We start from the raw sequence: 22,079 nt of genomic DNA, 5'->3' as shown, positions 1-22,079 counted from the left end.
GTGTCCCTCCCCATCCCACCCCACCCTGTGGTCAATGCCAGGGTCATCTGCTCCTCATCTGACTACAGGAGATCCTCACTCCTTCTTCCAGTTTAACCCCCTCCCTGCCACACCACCCTGGTGGCCTCAAAATCTGTTCTGCATTATGGCCATCGTGGGGGGTGGTAGCAACTGGGAAAGGCTGTTTGGGTTCTCTGTGGGAAGAGCTTCTCAGAGACAGCAAAGACCCCTGCAGTCACAGCTCTGAGGAATCCCAGCTTGCATGGAGCGTTTAAAGCCTCATTAAGAAAAAGTTCTGCTGGATTAATACCACTAAAAGGTCTTCGGATCCCCCTGGATTTGCTGCACCATAAGTCCACCCCAGAATGCCTCCATAAGTGCTGTGAGGTCACACCCCAGCCAGTCCTCTAGTATCACTAGCATAAAATCTGATTAGAAACCCGACAGAGAGACTGTGCTCTCTGACCTACCTCTGACATCTTGAAATGAAAAGGCGCAGAGTTTACCATCGTAGTTTGGGATTGGACCAAGCAGAGGGCCAGGAGGAGCTCTGATTGGTTACAGAATAATTTGAGCTAAAGCTGAATGCTGCTAAATGCTAATGCAGAACAGACCTGCAGAGTTAACACAAAAAGAGGCTAGAGAGGAATACACACTTATATAAGGTTTAACAGTGGAAGACACCTCACTGTTTGGGCTAAACCTGGCCAGTCCCACCCTACTGCGAACCCAGTGACACAGGGAAAACACTTCCCCCCCCCCCCCCCCCCCCTGCAAACTACGGACAAAATGGGAACCAAAGTGACAGCTTAACAGGCATAGAATCAGGAAAACTACCATACTGTGCAAAGGTCTTGGGGAGTCTAGAAAACGATGTTTAAATGATCTTCATGTTTGTGTAAAACTATGGTATTATGTCCGTCGAAGTGTGTCAGCTTGGCCATTTCCAAACCTCTACTGAAGTAACACCGGTATTTGTAGCAACAATCCAATATTTGACCAATTACATACCTTGTTTTTCAAGTCAATACCTCATTGAGTTATTTAACTAATAAAGTCAATTAAACGTTAAATGGTAAAATTTTACAAATACAGGGAATGGCTGAGGTGCCCCTGAGGAGAGTTTTGGGAACTGAAGAGATGTTCATCTAACCATACAATAAGATCAGTAATTCTTGGAGAAAAGAAGTTGTTCTTAGGATTTATCGTGTTAACGTAATTTGCACATGTTCTAATGCTAAATTAAGTATTCTCAGATAACTGACTTTAAATATTTTCTTTGACTGCCTAAGACTTTTGCAGAGTACTGTATATAGCAAAAATTTATGTGTGAAACAATGGTGGGGGGCCCTAACTACATTGGGGTGCATGTGTGTTTTGCATAGTACTGCATGAACTGCAACAAATACTCAGAAGGAAGGAAATGCCAATTAGATATTTAATGCACCCACTGGCATTTCTCTGAAAATTTAATTTGGCAAAGATTTGCTTCCTCTCCCATTAGTCTCTCAGACCTCGTCACACCATTAAAACTATTGCACAGAAATGCATATGAAATTTTAGCATGCCTTATAATATAATGGAATTCCATGATCTGTTTTTTTGTAGCTAAAAGCTACAAAAACCAGGCACACAAGGAGCAAAAGAGACGCACAAACAAAGAAGCTGCACAGCCTCACGAGCACCAGCTGAACGTTTTGCACACGTCACGTCAAGGTACACAAACGGACACGTGACACGGGGGGTTGTGCTCTGCTTTATTTGGTTTGGAACAGGAAGTGTCATATTACAGAGTGGGGGGGGGGTCAAGTCTCAAAGGCGGGAGGGGGGCCATATTTTAGAAGAATGTAAGAAACTACACATAATTGTATGTGTTTGCCGGGACAGGGGAATGATTTTCACGTGTCGATTAACAGATTTTTAAAGCATGCATGCAAGCATATGCAAGTCAATTAGAAGCATAAATCTGTGAGGCATTATTTGCTTTCACTGCCTCACTAACATGTGCAGCCTCTTCTTAAAACCCCCTTCCCCCCCCACAGGCCAGCCTGCATTGTTATACCATTTTTCAACCCAGATGGTTCTTTCTCTCTGTCTCAGGGGGCTGAGGATTCGATGATGCTGTCCCAGCTTGAACCACGGGGAATTCCGGCCTGAAAATTATTCGGATCAACGCCGTGGCGTCCGCAAGGTTAGTCACACGCAGCTGTGCCGGGGCAAGTCGGGTGCCCCGCCAACAAGGCAGGGTATGGAAATTATACAGCGCTTAGCCACGCTTGGACTATGTCACAGTGTCTGTCCTGGAGAAGCTCAGAAGCGCAGCCCCCCACCTGCATTTCCTGGACCTCAGTCCAGTTCAGCGGCATTCACACCGAGCCTGGGCAATTAATTAATCATTCCTCCAGCAGACACGGCAAACCGAACAATACTACAAATGCACATTTAACGGCAGGAAAAATTGCACTGGGTGTAATCCAAGGCAGGCGGTGGTAACAACCTCGTTAAATTTTCTTGTTGACATTTAAAAGTATTGCTGTTGGCCGCTCAGTAGAACGTATCCGAAAATGTGTTTAATGGATCAGGGGCGATTCCCAAGCCCATAATACCAGGGAGGGCAGAAGTTCCCAAACACACAGAGACATTATCCTTCCAAATTTGTTCACTTATTATGAATCAAACTTGGCCAGGTTCCTTGAAGGCAGTGGCTGTGTTGTCAACTAGCACACGCCTCCACCAAACTAAACACTCTCTTTACACAAGTTTGCTCATACATCATGCTGATAAAGCGTCTTTACAGACCGCCAGTGCTAATCGGAGGGAGGTACACCTTTCACTGCTGGGGTGGGCCACCTCTGTGCTCCATAATGCTCCCAAAGGATCGGTGGTGTAGCAACCAGCCAATAAAACCTGGCTCAATTACAGTAAGTTTTCCATTCCCAATCCATCCATCCAAACATACATCCATCCTCCAGCCACTACCCAGTACAGTGGCATTTCTGAACCCAGTCCTCAAGTATCCCATCTACATTTTTGCTCTTCCAGTTCCCAGCACTTGAACCAGATAATCAAGAACACCAAGTGGCTGGTACAGGTGTGCTGGGAATTGGCAGGCAGCAAACTGAGGGTCCATGAGGACTGCATGGAGAAACACTGGGCCAGGATGCTCATCCAAGCAACACAAAGCAAAGTCCAAAGGTGGATCAGCATCTCAAATTTCTCTTGGTATATAACTGCAGCGGGGGCAGCATGGTGGTGCAGTGGTTAGCACTGTTGCCTCACACCTCTGGGACCCAGGTTCGAGTCTCCGCCTGGGTCACATGTGTGTGGAGTTTGCATGTTCTCCCCATGTCGTCGTGGGGTTTCCTCCGGGTACTCCGGTTTCCCCCCACAGTCCAAAAACATGCTGAGGCTAATTGGACTTGCTAAATTGTCCATAGGAATGCCTGTGTGTGTGAATGGTGTGTGAGTGTGCCCTGCGATGGGCTGGCCCCCCATCCTGGGTTGTTCCCTGCCTCGTGCCCATTGCTTCCGGGATAGGCTCCGAACCCCCCGCGACCCAGTAGGATAAGCGGTTTGGAAAATGGATGGATATAACTGTGGCTTTGTGTATGTGCTTTCCATGCAGGGTGTCCCCAGGGGACTGCTGTCAACCCCGAGACATGACTCCAGAGATGGGTGATCGTTTCTGTGTAGGTACGTATGTAAAAAGTGCAGCTTCAACTTACCGGGGTTTCTACATGTTTCAGCGGGAGATCGTTGCTGGGAGGCTGAAAAGAGGAAAAAGGAGGAGAGAAGAATGAGTAAACTCTACAAACGCTATGAAGGCCCTCATCAGCTCCCTGCAGGAAACCTCCCACCTGAGACGACAAGCACCCAGCTCCCCAAACAAATCATAAGAATCCCCTTACTGACTTGGCACCTTGATGACTCTGCAAGACGATTTTTGAGTCAGGAGTATGACTCTTCAAATAGCTTGAGGGTTAGAGAGCACAGCTCGATGTTAATCAATCAAGCAATCAGTCATCGAGTCAGACACATTTCATTCCAAGAAAAATACTGCGGTCACGTGGATTACATCAACCCAGCAGCAACAGCCAATGATATCTTTAAGGGAGAGCTAAGTGATGAAGACAGTAGCGTGGATTAGGGTTAGGCTTCCAAACCAAAGCAATATCTCAGCCACCCTACAAAACAGATCTCATGAACCCTAAATTACTAAGAAAAATTTAGGACTTTGAGAGTGAAAGGTAAAGCAGGACGGTCCGCTCTTGTGTCTTTGTTGGAATGTGAACTTAGAAAATATGACACGGAAGAACGACACGTCAAATTAAGTTTCCAAAGTGTTCAGTGAAATGTCCCTTTGGAAAACCATTTGCGTGGCATTCCCATTGGTACAGAGAGGCAGACAAAGCAAGGACCGGGACCATCGGGGTGAGCGAGCCTGGGTTCTGTATAAACACTAACAAAGCTGCAGTATAAATATTTATCAGGGGTGACAGAGAGACATTTTTTCTCCATTAGTCAAGAAGCGAAAGTCAGGAGACCATATAGAGCAAGGAAACATACAGCACAAACCCTCCACAGATGTTCTGTCTCCCTTCAGGGTGTCTTTTTTTAAAAGGCATTTATTTATAACGAGTCAGTCAGTGGGACCGATGATGTCATATGCCAGAACTGATCTGGAAAACCTCAGCATGTTTCGACTATGGCAAAATAGGCCCCATGTCAGAGCCGGGGGTATGGAGTCCTTAATATGAAAAATTAAGAAATTAAATTAAGGGGATATTACCAAAAACAAGACGAATGTGCATTTAGTGGAAGGAAATCCTTCATTATTTCACGCATGCGCCCTTTAAAACATTCCCTGACCTTCCAATGCATGCTTGGTTGTCATAGTGGATGACGCAGTTTAAATAACCATATTCCCTTTGTCCACAAGTCACCAAGGGCTTTTACAATTTTCAAATATAAACAAACAAATAAACAAATCTCCAATCATTCTCTTAACTAAAAGGAAAAATATGGGCCAATCAGTAAGACAGCAATAGCAGGTTTCTATGAACTTCCTGGAACACAGTAACTCTGGAAGGAAATTATAGGCTGTCAAGGGGGGCGGCGGGTCCAGAACACAGCCTGCCATAGCTGAGGTGACCACTGAGCAGCGCAGCATCCGTCCCCTGATTGGCAGCTGGGACTGATCAGTCATAGCGTTCACAGTGAGTCATCGCATCTCTGAAAATTACTGAATTATCTGTGCGTCGCTTCAGAAGGTCTCTGGCCTGGTTTTTGCGGCGTATGGGGGGGGGGGGGGGGGAGGCATGGAATCCAACGTCCTGCAGCAGTCAAAACAGCAACGATAACCACGGAGTGAACACTGGTTACCGTCATCCTGCCAGATGGCCAACAGTCTCAAATATTCAATGCCGAGGGTACTGATATTTTTGAGAGTGGGATTACCATGAATGAAGTACTGAACTGTTGACTTTTGACCTCCCCGAATATAACTGCACTCCGAGAAGGCTTTCTGCACCAGACTCCAGTCTGAAGCTGTATGAAGACCACAGTTTTAACTCACATTTACGGCAATGACTCCAGCCAGACCTGTAGTCAGTGTCATTGATCTGAGGCAACACAAAAGTCTTCAGTTGCCTTAAGACTGTACTCATGTCTCTATTTACCTCAGCATTAAGGCCCTGGCTCGGTATCACACAGAGACAGCAGAGATTAATGTTAACAGAGCAGAATTAAGCATAAGGACAGAGCCAGTCTATTTGTAAATGCTTCCTAATCCCTGCAGCTTCTGCCCGCGGCACCGTTTCAGCTTCAGAAGCTCGGCAGGGGCTCTGGGAAGGCAGTGAGCCCAGAGATGATCTAAGCTTCCCCCCTCGTTGGATCTGCTGCCATCGGCGCAGACAGAGAGGTGCAGCTTACGGCATCCGGGCAGTAAAGGGGGTCAGGACTGTTGTCATAGAGAAAAAGTCACGTGCCGACTGGGCGAGAACCTGCAGCGAGAACCTGCAGCGAGAACCTGCAGCGAGAACCTGCAGCGCTTTAAGCACACGCCGCAGGAAATGTTAAGGAAAAGCTACAGTGTCTCTCTTTTAGTGAAAACTCATTAGTTGGCGGGGTTCCCCCAGCATGAGAACAACATTAAAAATAAGGAGATTCTCATCTTCAGTCATGAGAGCAATGTTTCACAAAGCCAAAACAAGCAATATTTACGGCCCAATTTAGCTGATCAAAGGGAACATTGCTCTCCACGTGACTCCAAGATGGCCTCCTCCAGGAGCTTGTCGGGGCTGAGGGGAGAAACAGCCGACCAAGAGAACTACCATTTCAGATCAGCTCCAATGCCTTTGGTACCAACACCTGTTTGCTCCATTCGCAACACCCCAGCATTGTGCAATGTACCTTCAGAAGAGTCCGTTTGGACCAGCACCCGGTGGTGCTGCTTGGCTGTCGCAGAGGGGTGCGCTGACTTGGCTAGTCTTCTTACTGAGGCTCAGCACCATAATGTTGGTGTTGAGCCCCAGTTGACTTATCATCAGTCCATAACTGCGATCACTAGTGGCATATTTGTACTTAAAGATGAAAAATACATAAGTACACAACATGAAATCTCGTTCGGTGTGGGTGTGTTCCCCTGGGTGCTCAGGTTTCTTCCCAGAATCCAAAAACATGCCACTGCTAGATAAATTGATGTTCCTAAGACTTCCATTGTGTGTCTCCGGGAATGTGTTTGCGTGCCCTGTGACGGACTGGCATCCCATCCAGGGCGTGCCTGTTGTTCTGTACTGCCTGGGATGGGCTCCAGGACTTCTGTGACCCTTCACTGGCTAAGCACTTGGTAGACGGATGGAAAACATTATGGAATTTGAAACACGGACTGCAAGTGTTACTAAGTGCAGAGAATTGCAGCAATAATTGATTCTTTAAACCTTACTTAAATACTTAAAATCATTCACATTTGTTTTCATCATTTTACATTACGAAAGATAGTGTTAATATTTGACTTTAATTCTGCTGGATTATCCTCTGCTGTCTAGGCTCTGTAGAGAATACCGCTAAACAACAAGTGAGCATGGCAGGGGAGACTAAAAGGAACCAGGCTCTGCGAGCAGCTGCACTGTACTGCCTCCTGCAGGTGAAGTGGGGAACTGCATGGGGGAAAAAAAACAAGTGTATTGCCCAGGGATACCACAATCAGCTAACGGCTGTTTATAATCATTGATCTCACAGCAGGAATACCTGGCATGATGTCAGGAGCCCAAAAATTCCTCATACAGGAATTTTTTCATTATGTACTCAAAGAAAACAGTTTAGCTAGATGATCAGGTATACTTGGGAGTTTTGTTACAGCTAGCGAGCAAGTGAGCATACCTGTGTGTGGGAGTGTTTGGGAGAGGCAGCATATCAGTGTGTGTGTGTGTGTGTGTGTGAGGAGCTGCGGGTACATGAAAGCCCACCAGCTGGCAGCGAGCACCTGAGTTTCCTGTCAGAATCGTCCACATTCAGCGCCTAAAAAGGAATGCTATTCCATGCAGTCGCTTGGCTACGGCACTACCCTGATTTATTACGGAACCGGCAATGGCCAGGCCAGTTTTCGAAAACAGGACCATGTATAAACACACCAGGCACAGAGCAGAGGCGCTGGCTGTCTGGTACGAGCTGCTTGGCGCGTCTCAAAGGCGTTCGACGTCCACGTCTTTGGGTCAATATTTACATTAGAGCGACGTCGCGTTTACGGCGGCCTGGACAAGCCTCAGGCCAGGCTCTCCAGAAGAGCTGCTGATGTGGGGACCTCCTCTATGGGTGAACTGTGCCCCCCCCCAAACAGTTCTCACGGCAAGGCCACAGGATGTCACACGGGAGAACAGCGACCCCTTTGAATGGGGCACTTTCCAACCCACTGTTAAATAACCAGCGAAGCCCAGGATGGGAAGTCCCACGAGCGCTCATGCAAACATAAACACAGAGACGCTGGGACACTGGATGATTCCGCTGACATCCTCACCTCCCCAAGCTCTCTGGCATGCACTTTTATACTTCCGGCTTACGAAGACTAACATAAAACCAAACTAGATCTGCTGGCTGGATACAAAAAAAGTGCCATTTATACATCGAGATATAAAATTCGCTACAGAGTGCGCAAATATTTCGCACAAATGATTTGTTTTTTTTCTGTAAACCATGTCAATACCGAAGTCCTACTTATTATTGCTTCGGGGGCCATATCAAGTAAATGAGAAAAAAAAGAGTAAACATTTGTTCCGTAAGAATTCCATAAATCCCAAGAGCCTCGTTCTTTCCCACATACTCCTGGAGAGACAAGCAGCTCATGTAAGAGCAGATAATATGTTATGGAAGTAGCCTATTACAAAAAAAAATTGTTTCTATTTCCAACCACTTTTTCATCAGGATAAACAGCCAGTAGGCTTATTTTTTAAGATGTAAGATTTTGCATATTGTTCACATGCATGCGCATGGTTGTGAGATTGAAATCTCACACCGTAATGGAATTCTTGGCCCTAACTTATATACAGAACACAATAAGCAAATTGGCCAACTATGTGATGCTATAAACAGTTTCCTAATTGAGGCAGCCTTGCCCATCTTGATACTGCAGTTAGAGTCATTATGCAGTGATGGGCCTGGCTTGAGTCCCTCACGCGTTTTTCTGCGGTATGACGTAAGTGCCATCACAGCCAGGGAGAGAAGGTCCGGGCAACCACTGCAGGTACGGGCAGATATAACAAGGAAAAAGTGAGACAGCAGCAAAGCAGCTCATCTTCTCAGAACCTGATCTACTGTAAACTGCTGCTAACATGGTTCTGCCCGACACGCTTGGGGCCAACGTGAAGTTGAAATGGCCCCGTTGGTGTTGCTTTCCCAGAAGGTCCCGCTCACTGGGCTCCTGAGCCAGCCCAAGGTCAAGTCACCCTCAGAACGTCCTTGACAAGAAGCCGGCATTTTGCTGGTCTAGAGCTTGTCATCTGAGTACCAAGATTAACCACCCAGCTTCTGTAGGGAGATTCTAAGATTTTTTTAAGCGAGGGGGGGCATAATTCATAAAGTTTGGCCAACCAATAATATGCTTTGAATCGGTAAATGACAAGGGAGGCGGCACCCCGGGGGCCAATTAGCTTTCAGCTAGGGGCAGTGCCCCTGTGGCCCCTCCCCTGTACACACCCCTGCTTCTGGTCCCTCGAATCCCAAAGCAGACTCGACTTCTACTGAAGCACAGGAGGTCTGCAGTCACGGAGAGCCTAGCAAGCTCTGTAGAACGTCAGATGCCATACAGGCCGGCAGAGTAAACACGGGAATTAAAGACCCTGCTTATGTCTTACAGGGTTTAAGAAGGGAAGAAAAACAGCAGAGGGCCGCGAAGTGTACAGGGCTTGGCGGCTCCATAATGAAGCCCCTCTGTGTCACGTTTGTTTATTAACTTTCTCCCTCAGAGTTTTACCAAAATCCATCATGAATAGCTTGTTATAAAGTCATGGTGCTAAAAACCCCTCTGTCCATCCATCCATCCATCCATCCATCCATCCATCCATCTTCCAAGCACTTATCCAAGAGAGAATCACGGGGAGCCCAGAGCCTATCCTAGGATGCATAGGGCACGAGGCGGGGCCACCAAGCACGCTCATAAACATACTCATACACAATGGGCAATTTAGAGATGACGATTAGCCTAATTGGGCATCTTTCCTGAGGGAGGAAGCCGGAGAGGGAGACCATGCAAACTCCAGGAGCAGAATGAAGGTGAGATTCAATCCCTAACCCTCAAGGTGAGGGAACAGTGCTGCCCACTGAGTTACCATGACAGCCCAGCATCTAGAACCCTCCATGTATAATTCTGAGAAATTATTCAGAAATAAGTTTTCATTAGATATCGGTGGGGGCTCCTGTCACCCCATCTAGTGCCTGAGTTTCACACAGATGTCTATTCAGGTACCGGACATAAAAGAAAATGCGCACTCTCAGACCAAGCCATGCAAGCATACTGCCCAAACATCCTACCCCCCTAATGCAACACCATGTGATTTACAAGCGTAATTTACAGCACACATTCCCTGAGTCCTGACCTGCTCCAGGCAGCATAAATCACAGGCTCCTCCCACAGCCCAAGAGCTGGCGAATTCACCCAAAGTGTGGAGGCCCGCCCTGCTCTGCAATCCCCTGGCCTTAATTACGAGCCCCCTCCTCAAGCACAAACAGCATACCTATGAATATGATTAGGACCTTGAACAAGTTTTCAATAAACTGCATTTGCCCACAGCCTCATGCTTTCCATTTCAGCCTGATTAACTGCCCGCAGTAACACGGAGGGGGGGAGGTTTACAGTCAGTACATTATTGCTGCGGGACAGAATCCCAGAGACCTGTGAGTCTGTCTTTGAAGGACGAGGCGGGGAGGAATGGGGATGTATTAGTGTAAAAGGCATTCAGGATGTCGCAGCGAGCTGGTAATCCATCACCTTAACAGACTGAACCTGAAATACCCCAAAAGGAGCCATGTCCTCATGGTCCAACAGACGGTACACGTCTTTGCTCCCTCCCGGGACCTCGCTAGATGGTCCACATTTCTGAGCAAAAAACGTGGACTATCTGCAAGTACCTGAGGACCAGACTGGGAAACACTACTTAGGAGTCATCGCTCAGACACTTGCAGACAGATGAGAAGCAAACAGCATGCATGGAATATCGAGCAAATATGAAGTCTTTAAAACATTTTTAAATATTTTAATTACATGCATTAATTTAAGAGCAAATATCCAAAACTCGCTCAGTGCGTTTTTTTTGTTCTTTCTCAGGTGAGATCACTGATGACCTGAAGTCAGGCTCCCTTATCCTATGGCACAGTATCGGGAACCAAAAGGAACTCAGTCTTCATGTGATCTAAAGAAGAAGCTTCAGTGAATTTCCAAAGCTCGCTAAGTACACAGACATTTTTGTGAAAACATATCCCGTGGACTGAGTGAGTGTTGGAAATCTCCTCTTCGGTTGGCGTGTGCACGTAGATGGTATAAAATTTATGAATGCGTCACAGAATATAATTCAACTTAAAACACTTCACCAGCTCCACAGTTAGAAAAAAATTCTGGAACTTTCACATTTTCTCCAATTTACAGTTCATAAAATAACACAGGAGTACGTTTTATAGCTGAGCTCATCAGTTTAAGTGGGAAATCATCAGTAATCCGCTTGATTAGAATCTCTGTAGACCCCTCTTCTGGAATGCGGTGGGATGTGACTGTCCTGGAGGATATCTGACCAAAAGTATTTCACCAAACCCCCATGCCCCCCCCCCCACCATCACAGCCTGGTTATAAATATTGGCAGCCAACCATCAGAAAGCAGAAAGCACATTTATAAAGAACAAGAACTCTATAAAGGTAACTGTTCAAAATAATAATCTCTGCATCAGAAAAAAAATTCCCAGAATACACTGCTGAAAGATAACCTTTTATAGTCAATCCAGTGCATCGAGAGCTAAAACCAAACAAGACACGAATGCCTCAGATCCCCACTGGGCATTTTCAGTGCATTGGGACTGGGCAAGTTCAGATTCCCAGGCAAGTTCTTTCTGTGACGCTTGTAAACACACGAGGCCCACTGTCAAAAGCACAACGCCGAAGGCCGTATGCAAGCAGAATGCCTGCATGTAAGCCAAGGTTCCCCAGATCTGGTCTTTGAGGGCCAGAATCCAACACAGTTTGTAGATTTCCCAGCTCAAACAATCTTAATCGTTTTGTGGGTGTGTTTGACCAGGGAAATCTACAAACTGTGCTGGATTCTAGCCCTCCAGGACCGGAAACCTGATATAAACACTGCATTTCCCAAGATCCTTCTATTGAAATGATGGCGGTAATTTGCATCAAGACCTGTGCGCGCTCGTAAGTTACTCTTCCGAAAAAAGAATTTTTACTCAAAAACAATAATGATAGGGTTCACAAGAAATACTCAATCTGTTTGTAGTTTAGAAGGACAGAATACCCTAGAGGTACATTAATGGGGGAATTACAGACTCACCAGTTCATAGTTAGCAGTTGGAACACAGGATGCAGACACCTGAAAAACAGGAGAACAGCATGGTCACATATGGGCTTGAATTAAAAAAAAACAAAAAAAACTTTCACATAAGAACATTATGTCCGGAAAGTTCTTCCGGTGCTCTTACAACTCACAGCGCACTGTTGCATACAACGACAGAATATTAAAAGGGTGGGGGGGGAGATACAGGTGAATTTATGCAGCACAATGTTATGTTGGTCTGCTTCATTAGCCTGGACAGCAGTGAAGGACCTGAACGCTGTTGATGTGGCCACCACTCCAAGTCAGAGTAAGATGTACAGGGCTCTTACACTCAGTGGCCACATTATCAGTTACATATTCAGTATCCAGTATTAGGAAGGAGCCATTTTACCTTCATAACTGATTATAGAGTTGACAGGTTTTGCATTGAGAGAAGCCTTTCTGCATGTCACTGCTGTACTGAGCTGTTATTTTTACACTAGTTGCCTTCCTGTTGGCTTTAACGAATCTGGCCGTTCACCAGTGACCTCACTCATTAACAAGGTGTTTTTATCCACAGAAAGGCCATTGACTTGATCCGTTTTTATTAGTTTACTGCACAATTCTCTGTAAACTCTAGACACCGCAGTTTGTGAAAATCCCAGGAGGGTGACTGTTTCTGACATATTGGAACCACCATGTATGGCATCAACAATCACGCTGCATTTACAATCAACTAGATCACGCATCTTAGCTGTTGTAGCAGGGGTATACGCAGGGGCGGGGCTACAAGGGCTGAAAGCTGATTGGCCCATAGATTGCCTCCTTCCCTGTCACTCGTCGATTCAAGGCATATCATTAGCCAGTGATAACGTTGACCCCTCTGTTTAAACAAAATCCCAGAACCACCCCTGACAGTAAGTGACCCTGTCTGTATGCTGTATGTTTTCAGCTGCAGCCACGTGATTGGCTGTTTGGTTGAGCAGGTTGTTATTAGCGATTCGGTGCAGCTAATGGAGAGGAAGCGGAGTGGAAATTCACTGAAAATGCAGATCATTGGACCAAAGTGATAATAAAATCGCTTCCAGCAGTAAGTCATGACAATAAATGTCTGTGTTGTAGGGGGGAGAGAAGAAGGTGACTGATGCTCACAAGATGGCCAGTATGGTTTACGTCGTTATTCACCAAAATCAGGAATAATAGGGTTAAATACTGGCTGCTGTCGAAACCCCATAATTCTAAGGTAACAGCGACGGACTGCAGTGAATAACAGCATGATAATGTCCCGAATCGATGCATTAAGACGGATCCTTTGGTGGAAATCCGGAGACAGCTTCTCCACAAATTGAAATGAATGCACTGCACACACACACACACACATACACACGGATAATCACAGGTTATCTCGTCATTCCCACTTGATCATCAGCACAATAAATCATCTCATTTATTTCGTAGAAGTCAAGGAACAAAAAAAATAATAAATAAATGCAGCACTCCAAACATTTAAACCAGAACAAGGTTTAGACTAAATTTAAAGCTCAATATCTGTCTTCATGAGGGAGCATAATTTTTAAAAGTCGTAGGAGGGAGTGCTGCACTGTCGGTCGTTTTCAGCACTGACATGGTACAGACGGCTTATCGCTAACATTGACCCCTGTCTGTTCCCTGTTAAGCTCATACAACACTTTGACTAATTGCCTGTCTGTGAGTGAGCAGGAGAGGCCTGGATGCTCGCATCTGTTTTGAGTTAACGTCTCGGCGTAATTGATAGTTATTGACTTCCAATGCCCTGCCTCCTTTAAGCAGCTTGGCAGCATAAACCGGAATGTATAATCACTTTGCGCTCTCTCTCTATCTCTCTCTCTCTCTCTCAATGGCTCTCCATCATCGCTGAAATTATATTCGGAGTCTTTGCTTGTTATCTAGAAAGGTCATAGCGTTGTCTCTGCCGGTTGGTTCCTGCCTGCGTTTTCTTGACGATATATGTCAACAGGATGCTGTCTGGCATGCCAGTCATCACAGAGGATATTTAGAACATGACTAATAAAAGTATGATCTCATTTTAATTGCACCCCGTAACAGGATGCGAGATCAATCGCATGAAAAAGCTAGATCATAATTAACAAATCCAAACTTTCATATGCAATTTCACCTCTGTATAAAACAATAATGCTTGTATCTCATATCTACCAACTATACGTAAACTGTGATAAGATGCAGAAGCTGGTTTAGTTCATAAAATGGATTTCTGTTGATGCCTGAAGGATGAATGGATCTCCAAGGTCATTATCTACAACCGTACTCTTAAATACCCCCCTCCTCTCTTCTCTGAGCACTCTCTGCATGCTGGCCCCCCCTCTACCCTCACCACACCATCACCCCTTTAATTGCACCTCTGCACCCCCACCCTCACCCGCTAATCCGCCCTTCCACGCTCGCTGGGCCTGGTCTATCTCAGGGCAGGATTCCATCCACTGACCCTGCCTGTTTCCAGGTTGGGGTGATGACAGTTTCCCCCACCTGCAATCAATAATCATTCCATCCGTGCTTTTCTTCCTTCTCTGGCTCCCCCTGCTTTCTCCACCGTGGCTTCGCCTTTTCCCCGGACAGCAGGAATGTCCTGCCCTGACAAGCCTGGGCTAAAGGTCTTTCTAATCAAGGAAAAAGGAGGGTTTTCCAAGGTTTATGCATCAGGGAGCCGGCGAACCCAATACGGCAATGAGCTGTGGATGCAAACGATCCAGGTTAAGCCCGTGATAAACAGGGGGATCAAAGAGAGAAACACGTCAATCGATAACAAAGTCAAGCTGAATTGACAATAGGCGAAGGCTTCTGAGTCGCGTTCAAGTCAGCGATGGCCTTTCCGGGCGGAGTTATATGTGCTTTCTATGCTGGTTAATCCAAAAAACACTTTGGGGGACCTATGGGTGACATGCAAGACCACAGGCTGTTGAAGACGGCATGAGTCACTACCCAGCCTCTTGGAAAAGGACCAGAAACTCATAGCTCACAGTGCAGGGTGGGAAAGCTCTCCGAACAGCCATAAAGGTAGAGAGCAGGAGCGAGATCGGCCCTGATAAAGCGATAGCCATTGTGAAACGTTAACAGATTCCACGCACTATTAACGACAAACGACTATGGCGCTTTCCAGGAAAACTCCCCCGGCCGTGGAACTCTTTACGCTGCACACAAGTGACGGGCAAAGCCACACGGATAACATTTAACCTAATAATCCGGGAAACGTCAAATCCCTCGGAATCCCCCTCAAAGCCCATTTTGCGCGGAAACGGTGGCGCTGAATGGGAGACACCCGGGAATTGTTCAGGGAACGACGGGCTTGAGAGTATAGCTGGGATTCTGCCCGGGTGCAGATGAGCATTACGCTGGAGCCTCAGCTTATTTCAGTGGGGGTGTCCAGCCGGTACCCAGCTGCTTGAACTCGAGGCCCTCCTGGTCATGGGTAGGACAGGCGAAAGCACGTAAAAGGGCCCCCGTGGGGCCAGGCCATGGGGGGCAGGTGAGAGTGTAGCTGCGAGGGGGCGGGGTGGGTTGGCTGTGGAAGACCACAAACACACTGGGGGTGGGGGCGTGGCCTCCGCGGGCGTACAGAGCGCTCCTGGCGCCTGCCTTTCTCCACATGACCCATGTTAGGCTTCCATGGCCCCCTGAGCAGCACAGGCTCCTTCATGCAGAGCCAGAACCCGAGGCTCGCAGATTTATCGCTATTATGAGTACGCAGCCTGAGGCCCGTCAGCCTCCCCATCAGCTCACATGAATTTATCTTCACCCCCCCCCCACCCACACATATTTTTATCCCAGTCTCTCTTTTGTACATTTTTGCCTTCCAAACCTCGGTAATTCTGTTACACAATCATTCATTTTAGACACGCTGATCAATGGCACCGATAGTTTACTCTTATTTGTTTTGCTTTTTTAATGTGTTTAGGCCGCCCCATGCAGGCTGTACCCCTGCCCTGTGCCCCACTGTACCTGGGATAGGTTCCAGCAACATCCCCCCACTCCACCCACCCTGACCCTGTGCTCAGGATAATCGGCTAGAAGATGGATGGATGTGTCTGGGCTGCCATTTAGTAGCTGCAGAGACGTCAGCCACGATGGGGAGGAAAAAAACATTAAAGAACATTAAAAGACGGGGCTGTAGACGACGAGATCTGTGGCGGACTGGCGTGCGAGTGAGCGGACGGGTGCGCCGTACCGCTGACAGCGCTCTGAAGAGAAGGCAACATAATTAAGACTAATTGTGTTTTCGCATGCATTCCACAGATGTTTGCATTAACGACCTTAAACACTGATCCATTACACTTGAACAACAGGCCGTGTCAGTGGGGAATGTGGACTGGCCAGCCACCGTGATCAATTTTTTTCGAAAGCCCTTAGTGATTAAGTAAAACAATTATTGAATGTAAATCAAACTACTGAAATAACAACTACAAAATCACGCATTAGCGGGGTAAGGGATGCACATGGCAGGAAAAGTTTCCGTTTTCACGCTGGCCGGGACAGTAAACTGCACCGGGAGTTTAGAAATTAGCTAAACTGCAGTGACGTCAGTTCCCTGGAATGGCCACTGGGAAACATAAATAGCGCCCATGTACCGTGGGTCTGTACAGGTTTGTTTTTTTTAGCGGTTATTCAGTTTAATAGTCAGATTTGCAGTGTAAAAACGTGAGTATTTCCAAGGGATCCAGTGCTTGGGGGCACCCCAGTTTATGAGTATCCAGACTGAAGCAAGACCTGACAACTGGGAACAGATTTGGCGCTGGTGATGTCGACGAGGGGAACGGAACGCTGTCCCGTGGCCAAATAGACGCCGGTCATCGGAGCACGGTGCTGGGAAGGGCTGGGTGTGAACAGACAACGTTCAGGTGCTCCAGATACCTGCCTAGCAAACGTCCGACATCGAAGCCTGCCTGACTGACACCTCCATCTCTTAGCTTGGCTTTCTTCTCCCTCCAAGATCGCCATGGTAACTGACCACCCGCCTGGCTCATGTGTGGTTGGCCCATCGGGGCTGAGGGAGAAGTTCTTCCATAAAAGGCCCTGGAGCTACAGAGGCACAGAGCTGCTCCCGGCACCCTCCGCCCCCAAAGAGGCTGGACGTGGAACTGCGGCTGCCGTATGTCAGGGATAAGGTGCAGACCGCAGTCCCACTGCGGAGGTAGCCAGACGAGCTCCTCCAGAAGCCATCCAGCATCCCAGCCATGCTCTTCGATTATCCTCAGATGGGAAATGCCCCCGGTATCTGACACTCAGCCCCCCCTCCCCCGCTCTCTTTCTCCTCCTGATTTACTCAGCCTGGGCACTGGTGGGGGGTCTGTCTTTTCACTTCTGGCTGAAGACATTGAGTTATGCTGCGCGCCCCCCCCCCCGAAATCTGCGAGATATGTAATATGAAACCGAACATTTGCAAGACTATGTTCCAATACAAATCATAAAATGACCGCCGGGGGGGGGGGGGGGATGGGTGGTGCAGAAGACAAGACTATAAGCCAGAAAGTAAGTACACTCTGTTTTGTCTAAAAGAGGAGAGACGAGAGGGCAAGAGGGCAGGCAGCACTGGGGGGGGGGCAATCACCAATGGCGAGGGGAGACCTCAGCACTCAGAGCACGGATCATCGACCCGGTCGTGACTGGCTGTGTCCCCCAGACACCCCAGGCTCCCCTCCTCTGTAATGGTGTCCACCTCCGGAGCAGCATGTGCGTCCGCCGTGGGATGGGCAGGTTCAGACAGGCCACTGACACTGCGGCATTCAGGCGAGGAGCATTTGGGTCACAAACAAGCAGCTGGCCGTGCAGCAACGAGACTTGTTTTGTCATTTTGCAAGCAGATGAGGGTTTTTAAGGCCCGGGTTTGATTTTTCGAGCTTACATGACTGCAGGCTGAAGACACACTGTCAAACAATCCCCAACACCCCAGCACCACAAATACCTGATGCCAAAGATAGATGTTTCTGCGTCGCTGCTGATATGAATCTTGCTGCAACTGGCCCCTATTAAGCTCCTTCTGTGAACATCTGGCAACTCCTCCCCCATTTCCTTGCATAAAAAATAATTACGACTCCTTCCATCTAACACATAAATATAACCCTTCCCTTACAGTACAATTTAACGCAGTATTTCAGCATATAATAAACTCTCTTTGCATTCTACTGTATTTTTTTACTCTACTGAATCCATAATTTTTTCACAGTACACGTGAGAAATTCAGAAATATTCCCGGACATACCTTAATGAAAACATGCTACGTAATGTAAGAATGGAGAGCAAAGAATAATAGTTATTTTAAAAGGTCTAAGGAGTAAATACTGCATATTGTGTGAGCGCATGTTTGTGTGTGTACACACAAACATACTTAAAGAGAGAGAGCTGTCAGAAATGATTAAATGGATTCGTTCTCAGTTTAAAATTACACACCCCACAAGTGACCCCACACGGCCTGAAAAAAACGTACGAGGTGGAAATTCACATGGAATAGAAACACGAAAGCGAGGCTGCGGAGTAGCCAGAGGTCACGGGTAAACGCCATTCTTGCCATTCTGAATTTTTTTCAAGCGCAGTTTAGGAAAACAGCGTCCTTGGTTTACTGCCGCTCCAGGGGACACCAGCGCCGGGGTGGGGCTTCCCTGCGGGGAGCCCGGTCTTCATTTTTTTTTTTGGGGGGGGCGCAAACAAGAGTACAGCAGCCTAGAAACCGCACAGTGAGAGCTGCTAGCTTTGGATAAACATTCGACAGGGACATGCGGGTCTGATAAAATTCAAGAAATTCAAATTCAAGAAAAACAAAAGCAGAAAACACCACCACAGCAGATAAGCAAAATACACGTATCTACCCACTGTTTAAAAATATATTACGGTGAAGAAAAATATAATTACCAAGGGTCAATGACCAACAGCTTCCGTTCAAAATTCAAGAGATTATTGCCATATGCACGGTAAACAATGAACGAATATGAACATAATGCAAATATCGCAAAGAGGAGGATAATTAAGAGTAAGAAGCAGATAACTGGCTGGTCTATTGCGTCTATTGTGTTTCAGTGTCAAAAAGGAAGAAGATCACCTCATTGGTTGGAGATAGATCCTGCGTCAAGCCATCGATTCTGCCTGGTCTGAGTAAGCGGCCTGCAGATGCTGAGACCCACGGCTAACTGGGCCCAACCTGCGGTGCAGTGGAGAGAGGCTGCTGGCGCTGGCCCGGGGGCACCTTCCAGCGCTGGCCCCGCTTAAAAGCACGTGCGAGACATCAGAACCGCAATCCAAACACAGCCCCATGGTGCTGGAACCCTCTCCGGGAGATTGGTTACAGACAGAACAGGAGGGCCTGCCAGGCCGGGGGCCGTCCACTGCAAGGACCCTAGTTAGCGAAGCCTTCGCTAAGTCCGGTTTCGGACAATCTCAGCCTTCAGCATACAGGTCCCGCCGGCTTCCTCATAGAAGAGGATTCACAGCCGAAACAGACAGGCTCACGTTACACACTTAACACGTTTGCTGTTAAGATCTGCCAGTAAGTAAGAACACGCAAGCTAAACCAGTGTTTCTCAAACCAGTCCTCGCAGATGCTCAGGCAGTTCTGTTTTTTTTTTTATGTTGTTCTGCTCCCTCCCAGCTTCCAGTGCCCCTGCACTAGCCGTTCTTGATTGTTTGGTTTAGGTGTTTTGGGAGCTGGGAAGGAGCTAAAATGTGTAATATCTGGGGGGACCTGAGGGCCGGGTTGAGTTTGAGCTAAAATATTGAGCCTGAAATTATTGAAATTATTACCATTAAGAGAATAGGCACAGTACCTGTAGACACTACAAATCTCACAAAGTTTGAATCATTATTTTTAATGTTCACTTCCCCAGCAGTATTAGACATACATATGATAAACAATAAGTGAGTAGTTAATATAGCAGGAATACATATGATTATTACAATATGCATCAGCACACATATTCTACAATATATAATATGTAAAAAAAATATGAAAATCTAACATTGTATTTGCTGCTATATATATCTATTGCACACATACACTCGAATGCTACAGTATGCATAATTTATAATGCTTATACACAAATCAGCACATTGGAGCTGTTTGGAGGTGTATTGGGCACCAAACAGCATTCGGCCATGCAGATTAAACATTGTTCTTAAAGCCATAAAGTACCTGAATGACCAGCTACATCACGTACTATAGGGATCTAATATCAGTATTACTGACAGGGTGGTCTGTACTGCAAGCTCGGCTTAAATCTCCACTGTCCGACCTGTGCCAAGAAAAGGTCTAAAACAGCCAGGCTTCCTCGTGGTCATGTATACGGGTTCGATTCCACATCATTCTGAATAAGGACAAAGGGGTTACCTGAGGTCACAGCATCCAGTCCATCACAGTGGTAGGACATGGTAATCAGGGAAAACGATCTCTGACAGGGAGAGAAGCATCCAATCATCGCGGACAGTTCCACCAGCATCCACGAATCAAAACCCCTCCCTGAACTACGCGCAAACATCAAACAGTGGAAGGCCGACGTAAAGAACAACATTGGGACGAAAATGGAAAATGGCATTTTCTATTCCTGCCTCTCCGACCGCTGCCATTAGTCAATAACGGCCATTATAAGAGAAGGACCAGACTGCTTGATTACATGAAGCTATTTTTTCGAATCAGCCCCCATTAGTAACAGCGATCCAGCATTCCCATTAGGGATCGTTATTTGTCTCAGTGGTGCCTCAGCCTGGAATGCTGGCATAGGAAACCAGCTGTAACCCCCCCCCCCATGTAAATCTAAAGTCTAAAACACAACCATGCTCAGATCGTAAACCTTCCATAACTCCAGACAGCATGGAAACAGAACAGACAATAGTGGCACTGACAGCTATGCAAAAGGAACATTTGGTGTCTTCATATATAAGGGTTCCTGCCCGGCGCCCTGAACTTCCTCAGATGGACACTGAGCTCCTGATGGTCCAATTCTGGATAGACTGATGGAAAATTGATGGATGGATGGATGGATGTATGTACGGACAAATTCACTGATTCTTACTATACTCAATCTTTCCATTCTTCTAAAATATTAATACTAACAAAACAATAATAATGAAAATGAGATTAACAGACGCTGTTATTTTGGACTGCAGTGTCGTCTGGATTAATTAGGAAAAACTATAAAACGGAATAATGCCGGAATGAACTTTCAGGTAAAGGCTTCACACGCCAACTCTGGTGAATTAAAAGCAGGATGTTTTAACAAACTCTAAATGACTTTCCCCTGGGCTCACTGCAGAGCTACAAGAGCAGCCAAACCTCTTTAGCGCAGCTATGTGCAAGATATCTGATCCGCTTCACATATGTATGACTTTCAACCATTTCCTCCAAAACACCGTTCGACGCGATAAAAATCCGACCGCGAGACTTTAACAATTTGGGAGTCGGGCAGCTCTGACACATACTGAAAGATTGTAAAGAGGAAGCTGCACTCAGAGAAAATGACAAGACGGTGACTAAACTGAGAGCAATGAATGATTTTAAAAGGTATTAGGAATTAAAGAATGATGAAGAACTGTTTCAGGGGCACTGCTAGTATCCTAAGACATAAGATGCTTAGCATTGAGACCAAATCTGTCCGAGGGTCATCATATTGAACTCTCCATCTCTCTCCCTGAGGTTACAGTGATCGCAGCACCCTGGAGTGGGACTGATGTGATGTATAGAATTCTCAAACCGAGAGCTGGTCTGTCAAAACATCTGAGCCAAACAAATCATTCTGGGCTCATCCGGATTCATCCAGACCTTCAGCCCCAGGCTCGTGACGCGTCCAAATTGTTTCATTTCGGGATTAACTTTTTTTTTTTTAAGGTGGTGGGGGTGCAGTAGTTGCTTACAGAGACTAGATAGAGCTGAAGAAATCTGGGATGCCAGTCCCATCTTCCGAAGCTCTGCAGTCCCAATAATGAAGACTTGACACCAGTGTCCACAGTTGCCTGTTTACAAGCTGGGAAGGTGGTATGCGCCCCCCCCCACCCCGCAGTGGTCCGACATGACAGTGTCTGTTACTTATT

At 46.7% G+C, this 22,079-nt stretch overlaps 1 protein-coding gene across 18 annotated transcripts in view; it reads right to left on the bottom strand.

The window, feature by feature from the left end:
• Positions 1-22,079, bottom strand: part of tns1b (tensin 1b) — a 174,858-nt gene that overhangs the window by 54,173 nt on the left and 98,606 nt on the right. For all 18 annotated transcript variants that reach the window (XM_048977918.1, XM_048977916.1, XM_048977914.1 and 15 more), the window contains 2 exons: positions 12,036-12,074; positions 3,726-3,767 (listed from right to left, as the gene is read on the bottom strand). In XM_048977918.1, the coding sequence (XP_048833875.1) occupies positions 3,726-3,767; positions 12,036-12,074 (81 nt within the window). The remainder of the gene's footprint in view (positions 1-3,725; positions 3,768-12,035; positions 12,075-22,079) is intronic.

Source organism: Brienomyrus brachyistius, chromosome 16 (assembly GCF_023856365.1).
Source record: "Brienomyrus brachyistius isolate T26 chromosome 16, BBRACH_0.4, whole genome shotgun sequence".
Classification (NCBI taxonomy): domain Eukaryota; kingdom Metazoa; phylum Chordata; class Actinopteri; order Osteoglossiformes; family Mormyridae; genus Brienomyrus; species Brienomyrus brachyistius.
The sequence above is the reverse complement of the archived record's forward strand: the minus strand, read 5'-3'. Positions and strand labels throughout refer to the sequence as shown.